Source organism: Dipodomys ordii, unplaced genomic scaffold, assembly GCF_000151885.1.
Source record: "Dipodomys ordii isolate 6190 unplaced genomic scaffold, Dord_2.0 Scaffold174, whole genome shotgun sequence".
Taxonomy (NCBI): Eukaryota; Metazoa; Chordata; class Mammalia; order Rodentia; family Heteromyidae; genus Dipodomys; species Dipodomys ordii.
The window spans coordinates 1,207,412-1,214,533 of record NW_012267390.1 but is presented as its reverse complement, the minus strand read 5'-3'; the positions used below and the strand labels follow the sequence as shown (position 1 = coordinate 1,214,533).

General features: G+C 66.9%; 1 protein-coding gene across 1 annotated transcript; it reads left to right on the top strand.

Annotated features, from left to right (window-relative positions):
• Positions 1 to 1,263: 1,263 nt before the first annotated feature.
• On the top strand, positions 1,264 to 5,752 carry Gpc1 (glypican 1). The gene is made up of 9 exons (XM_013033655.1): positions 1,264 to 1,318; positions 1,575 to 1,733; positions 1,991 to 2,382; positions 2,818 to 2,983; positions 4,267 to 4,397; positions 4,478 to 4,594; positions 4,719 to 4,852; positions 5,017 to 5,192; positions 5,476 to 5,752. The coding sequence occupies exons 1-9, from the start codon at positions 1,264 to 1,266 to the stop codon at positions 5,706 to 5,708; spliced, it is 1,563 nt and encodes a 520-aa protein (XP_012889109.1). The 3' UTR covers positions 5,709 to 5,752.
• Positions 5,753 to 7,122: the final 1,370 nt, after the last annotated feature.

Below are 7,122 nucleotides of genomic sequence, written 5' to 3'. Positions count from 1 at the left end.
CCCGTGCCCTCCCTCCTCTCCCTCCCCCGGCTGTGCCCGTGCCCTCCCTCCTCTCCCTCCCCCGGCTCCCCCCATCCTGCCCATGAGGTCTCTGCCCGCCACCTGCCTCCAACCCAACACATGCCCCACCCCTGCCCTGCAGCCGAGTCCATTGGGAGGGCAGGGCAGGAACTTGGACCCTCCTTGAGCCCCCCCACACCGCTCTTTCTGGGGTACTGACGCTCCACACCGCTCTTTCTGGGGTGCTGATGCCCCCACACACACACCGCTCTTTCTGGGGTGCTGATGCCCCCCCCACACACACCGCTCTTTCTGGAGTGCTGACATGCCCCCCACACCGCTCTTTCTGGGGTGCTGATGCCCCCACACACACACCGCTCTTTCTGGGGTGCTGATGTGCCCCCCACACCGCTCTTTCTGGGGTGCTGATGCCCCCACACACACACCGCTCTTTCTGGGGGGCTGACATGCTCCACACACACACACCGCTCTGTCTGGGGGGCTGGCGTGCTGCCGGTGGCGTGTGCCGCGCTGGCTCACTCAGCCTTGGGGCCGCGGCCGGGCCTGCCCTCCCCGCCTTCCCGTGGGAGCTGACCATCCCTGGACGGCCAGCTCTGCCTCGGAGCAGTGGCCACTGCGGCCACACACTGGGCCCAGCCCCCCTCCCGCCCTCCTCCTCCCCAGCCAGAGGAGGGGACGGGGGCGGACAGGCGCCCGTGCCCCCCCCTCCAGCCCTGCCTCACACTGGCTCAACTTCACTGTACTCTGGTGTCAAAATCACCCTGTCTCACGGGGACATCTCCGGGGTCTCCACTGACCCCAGCCCCTTTGTCCAGCCAGGCCCCTGCCTCCACCTCCCCTCGGTGCTGGGCAGGCCGGGCCCTCCCGCAGGCGCGTGACGGGGCAGATGGGCTGAGGGGCTCTTGTAGCTTGACCCCCTGGCTGGGACCTCTCTCCCTTGAGCTCAGAGGGGACACCCCATCTCCCCCGAGGAAGCTGTCCCTGCATCCCCCCCGCGTGGGCTGTCACGGGGTGCCTGCGGGCGGCCCTGGCCCCATGTGGGGAGTGAGGCTGTCGGGGCGGGCGCTTCCTGCTGGAGCGGGCCCTCCGCGGGGCGGCCTAGGACGGACGGAGGAGCTGCGGGAGCGCCGCTGAGGCTGGGCGGGGCCGGGTGCGGGCTGGGTGCCTCAGTGGTGGCCGGGCCTGGCGCCCTTTGGGACTGGTGTGGAGAGAGGAAGTCTGACTCCTCCGCCATCCCCGTTCATGTGCCTGAGCCACAGGCACCTGCCAGGCCTAGAAGCTTCCACGCTGAGCCTGGGTCTGGCCGTCCCCACCTCAGCTCCCAGACGAGCTCTGGGCTGAGACATTGGGAGGCGTTGCACCACACCCCATGTTGGAGATCATCCTGTGCTGACACCGAAACACCCTCGGACCCCCACCCCCGGGGCCCGGGGCCAGCGCCAAAGGAGCGGGCGGCTTCGCCCGCCCAGGGCCTCCAGCGTCCCCCAGAGCCCGGCCCGGCCCGGCTGGGGTGGAGGCTGCTTCTCGGCTGCTCACGGTGCCCTTCCCGACAGGCGAGCACCTGCGCATCTGCCCCCAGGGCTACACCTGCTGCACCAGCGAAATGGAGGAGAACCTGGCCAACCGCAGCCGAGCCGAGCTGGAGAGCGCACTGCACGACACCAGCCTGGCCCTGCAGGCCACCCTGGCTGCCCAGCTCCGCGGCGTGGACGGTGAGTCTGAGCCAGACATGCCGGTTGCCCCGGCAGGAGCGCCAGGCCGAGCTACCCCGGCCCTCTCCTCCTCGGAGTCCCAGAGCCTCTGTGACACGGCCACCAAAGCCCCAAGGCCACGGGGGCCCTGACGTGTCCGTGAGGGCAGGGGCGGGGTGTCCACAGAGGACCTGGGGTGGGCCCGCCGATCAGCGGCGGTGGGGCGGGCGGGCGGGCCACATGGCGGCCAAGGCCTCAGCCCCCTCCCCTGTGCACAGACCACTTCCAGCAGCTACTGAACGAGTCGGAGCGCAGCCTGCAGGACGCCTTCCCCGGGGCCTTCGGGGAGCTGTACACGCAGAATGCCGCTGCCTTCCGGGACCTGTACGCAGAGCTGCGCCTCTACTACCGGGGCGCCAAGCTGCACCTGGAGGAGACGCTGGCCGAGTTCTGGGCGCGGCTGCTGGAGCGCCTCTTCAGACAGCTGCACCCCGGGCTGCTGCTGGCCGATGACTACCTGGACTGCCTGGGCAAGCAGGCCGAGGCCCTGCGGCCCTTCGGGGACGCCCCACGGGACCTGCGCCTCAGGGCCACCCGCGCCTTCGTGGCTGCCCGCGCCTTCGTGCAGGGCCTGGGCGTGGCCGGCGATGTGGTCCAGAAGGTGGCCCAGGTGCGCACTGGCCGGGCCCTGCCAGCCTCGGCCACCGAGGCTGAGCCTCCCGCCCTGGGCCTCTGTGGGGATGTCTGCTCATAGCACAGCCGTGGCCTGAGCATCCTTCTGGCTAGCCGCTCGGCTTGGGGAGGGCCTGGGAACCTGGGGCTGGGTGTGGAGCCAGCTGCAGGGCTCAGGATAGATGGGCAGCAGAAAGGAGAGACGTGCACGGGACACGTCCAAAGGGAGGCTCCAGCGGCCATCTCGCTGTGGTGAGGCCCACATCCCTCCCAGCCCCAGGGAGAACCCCCCCCCCCAGGTCCTCACCTGCTTGGGCAGCGGTGCAGCTTCCTGGCAAGGGCTTCTTGGAAGTCCTCGCAGCCCCGGGAAGGACTGGGCTGGACAGCGCCCGCCGCGGCTGCCAGGCGGGCTCAGGCTGCCCTCCCCCCCCAGGTGCCTCTGGGCCCAGAGTGTTCCCGGGCCGTCATGAAGCTGGTCTACTGCGCCCACTGCCTGGGCGTTCCTGGCGCCCGGCCCTGCCCCGACTATTGCCGAAACGTGCTGAAGGGCTGCCTTGCCAACCAGGCCGACCTAGACGCCGAGTGGAGGAATCTTCTGGGTGAGTGCCAGCCTGACCTGGGGGCTCGGACCTGCATCACGAGGGGGGGTTGTGAGGTTGGGGGGCAGGTCTTGCCCTGGGGGCTCCGTGGGGTCAGAACCCTTCGCCCTGCCCTCTGAGCAAGTGCCCAACACGCATGATGCCAACATGTGACCTCCGGCATGCCAGCACATGGCACACACCTGCATGTGCAAGCATGTGTGCGCACTGACAGCGTGAATTGATGAACATGCATGTCACGCAGACACCTGTGTGTGCTGGCGCGGTACAAGCACGTGCATGTGACAAAGTGAGTGGAACACACGTCACGCACGAACTAGCGTGCATATCTACCTGCTGGTAGGAGACAGCCATTACACACGCATCCTGACGTGTGTCGGCTAGTGGGTATGTGGCTGGTGTGAGTGGTTAAAAGCCACCGTTACACATGGACAGCATGAGGTAAACATGTAGGTTAACAGTACACCCGTGCCAGTGTACACGTGATGGCGTGTTGGGAGCAAGACTGTGAAACTGAGGGCTGCGGCCCGCACTGTGAGTGCGGCTCACAGGAGCCCCGCTGACCTAGGCCTAGACTACTAACATGCCTGTGATTGTGTGCACACAGCTCCTGTCACAAGTGCTCACGGGGCTGGGAAGGTAGCTTAGCGTAGAGGGCTTGCCTGGCATTAATGAAGCCCTGGGTTCCATTCCTCAGTACCACATACACAGAAAAAGCCGGGAGTGGTGCTGTGGCTCACGTGGTAGAGCACTAGCCTTGAACAAAAGCAGCTCAGGGACAGTGCCCAGGCCCAGAGTTCAACCTCAAGACTGGCCAAAAAATAAAACGTGCTCATTGTTAATGTGCATGCGTGTGTGCACTACTGTCAGCTGCTCATTGCTAACATGTGTGTACACTGTCAGCTGCTTATTGCTAATGTGCACGTGTACATTACTGTCAGCTGCTCATTACTAATGTGCATGCGTGTGTACACTACTGTCAGCTGCTCATTACTAACATGTGTGCACACTGTCAGCTGCTCATTGCTAATGTGCACGTGTGCACACTGTCAGCTGCTCATTGCTAATGTGCACATGTGTGCACACTGTCAGCTGCTCATTGCTAAGGTGTGTGTACACTACTGTCAGCTGCTCATTGCTAATGTGCACGTGTGTGTACACTGTCAGCTGCTCATTACTAACATGTACGTGTGATGTGTATGAGCTACTGCTGTCCCGTGTGTGTGATTTCTAACGTGTGCATGCGATGTGTGTGTGTGCACACATGCCAACGCCTGTACCAGATTCCATGGTGCTCATCACGGACAAGTTCTGGGGCCCGTCGGGGGCGGACAGCGTCATCGGCAGTGTGCACGTGTGGCTAGCAGGAGCCATCAACGCCCTCCAGGACAACAAGGACACACTCACGGCCAAGGTGCGCAGGACGGGGTGGCGATGTGGGGCATCCAGCCGTGGCCCGCCCGGGACTGAGGGACCCCCGGGGTGTCTCCCCAGGTCATCCAGGGCTGCGGGAACCCCAGAGTCAACCCTCAGAGCCCTGCGGCTGAGAAGCAGCGCTGGGGCAAGCTGGCCCTGCCGGAGAAGCCCCCCACGGGCACGCTGGAGAAGCTGGTGAGTGACTCCTCAGCCACGCTGCTGGCCAAGGCCAGCCCGGCGAGGGACAGGGGGCAGGACAGGCAGCTAGCCCGGTCCTAGTGGTCCTAGGCTGCCCAGTGGCCTTACTGCTGTCTGGCAGGTGTCTGAGGCCAAAGCTCAGCTCCGCAACATCCAGGACTTCTGGATCAGCCTCCCGGGGACCTTGTGCAGCGAGAAGATGGCCATGAGCACGGCCAGTGACGGCCGCTGCTGGAACGGGATGGCCAAGGGGCGGTAGGTGCCACGTGGCCACGTCCCAGGCCAGACAGCACACTCCGCGTTTGGGGGTTCCCAATGTGGGTCCTGTGTGGGCTGCCTTTGTCCACGGGGGTCTCGGGCTTGGGGGGAGGCCTGCCCGGGCCAGCGCGGTGACCAGGTGCTCCGTCCCCCACCCACAGGTACCTCCCCGAAGTGATGGGCGATGGCCTGGCCAACCAGATCAACAACCCCGAGGTGGAGGTGGACATCACCAAGCCGGACATGACCATCCGGCAGCAGATCATGCAGCTGAAGATCATGACCAACCGGCTGCGCGGTGCCTACAGTGGCAACGACGTGGACTTCCAGGACTCCAGTGAGCGCCGGGCGGGGCCGAGGGTGGGCCAGGTGTCAGGCCCGCAGAGCAAGGGCACGGGGCTGGCCGCCCAGAGCCTCAGCCCAGTGAGCTCACGGGCCCTGCTGCTGCTGCCGCTCTCCATCTGTGGCCCCAGCAGGAGCAGCCTGGGGCGGGGGGCAGCCGGAGGCGGGCCCCAGCCTCTTGCCTGGCCACTGGGTCCTGGGTTCAAGACCCCTGTGTAGAAAGGACATCAGGGTCCCGGGTTCGAGACGGGCCTGCTAGTGCCTCCTCTCCTCCCCAGGCGATGACAGCAGCGGTTCAGGCAGTGGCGGCGGCTGCCCAGATGACGTCTGTGGCCGAAGGGTTGGCAAGAAGAGTTCCAGTGCCCGGACGCCCTTGACCCACGCCCTCCCGGGCCTGTCGGAGCGGGAGGGGCGGAAGATCTCGGGGGCCTGCCGCTGCCAGCCCCGCCCCCTGCTCCTGCTCCTGCTCCCCAGCCTGGTCCTCGCGGTGGCCAGGCCGTGGGGGCGGTAACCGCCCCTCTGCTCTGAGGACTATGGCCGAGGACTGCCTTTGCCCACACATGCAACGGAGATCTTTAACGGCCCTGGGCCTGCAGAGGCCCAGGACGGGGGACGGTGGCTGTGTGCTGGGCAGGGGGTATGGGGCCCTGGCGCCCTGGGTCTGGCCTTGCCTGCCTCCCTGGCTTTTAATTTTGTATGAGGTCCTCAGGTCTCCCGGGAGCCAGTGTCCCCTACAGCCATGTATTTCAGGGACCCCGGGGCTCCTCTGACTCCCCCCCACACCCCAGGCCCTCAGAGGGGGGTGGCTGTCAGGGCCTCCGGAGCTGGTGCCTTCCTCCTGCCTCCCGTGAGGCTCCCTGCCAGCCCCAGGGTGGGAAGCCCACCAGGCCCCCTCTGCGCCTCCACAGGAGCCCACCGCTGCCGCCGCCGGGCAGCCCTGGCCCCGCGCTTATGCATGAGACCATGCGCTCCACAGGGCCCGGCCGCCCGCGCCCTCCTGCACCAGCAGAGCCCGGGGGGAGCCCCGCGGTGCGGGCCCAGCAAGGCAGCGGCCCGCGCGGGCCCCCACGGGCCCCTGTGTGGAGGACGGGAGGCCTCTGCAGACAGCGCCACCCCCACGGGCGGGCTCCCGGCCCTGCACGAGGAGGAGCTCCGGGAGTAAGCTGACCGCCTGGTCCCCTACCCCACACAGACGGGGTGCCCACGCCAGGGCTTGGGGCGCCTGGTGAAACTTCAGCTCAGGGCCAGGGAGACCCGGCTGTGTGGGTCAGGGGCCCCGGCCCCGGTCCCCCGCTGCACCGCCGGGGTGGGGTAGTATCGGTAGCCAAGGGCTTTTGCAGAAATGCACATTCACAGACGCCTCACCCGTCCTGTCCCCGGCAGCAGCGGAGGGGCAGGGGCTGCGTGGGCGCTGCTGTCCCGTGGCCTCTACCCTCCAGGCAGCTGCGAAGGCCCTGGGAGGGGCTGCTGCCCTGCGGGAGGGAGCCCTGCGGGCACGGGGAGTCCGGGTCTCAGGAGGCCCTGCCAGGGCCACTCTGCGCTTCACGCTTCATCACTGGATTAGAAAGGTCTGCTAGTGCAGGGTCCACCCGTGCCGTGGATGCCAGCACGGCCAGTCTGGTCACCAGGGGGCAGTGTCCTCTGAAGCTGGTCGTGTTGGGCCCAGGCTGGTAGCCCTGCTGATCCCAGCGATCAGGGCAGCAGCAGCCAGGCTAGGGTTGAGGACACGCGGCCCGGGCGCCGGACCGGCGCTCACATCGCCCCAAGGAGGGCGGCAGCCACTGGTCAGGGCCGTGGCCCGGCCTGTGTCCTTCCTCCCTGGGGCCCTGGTCACTCGGCGCCGGTGGGTGGTGTGTGCTGCTGGAGTCCTTGTTTGAATAAAAGGCTGGAGTACGGAAGGACCGGGCCTCCGTGGCTTCCCTGCC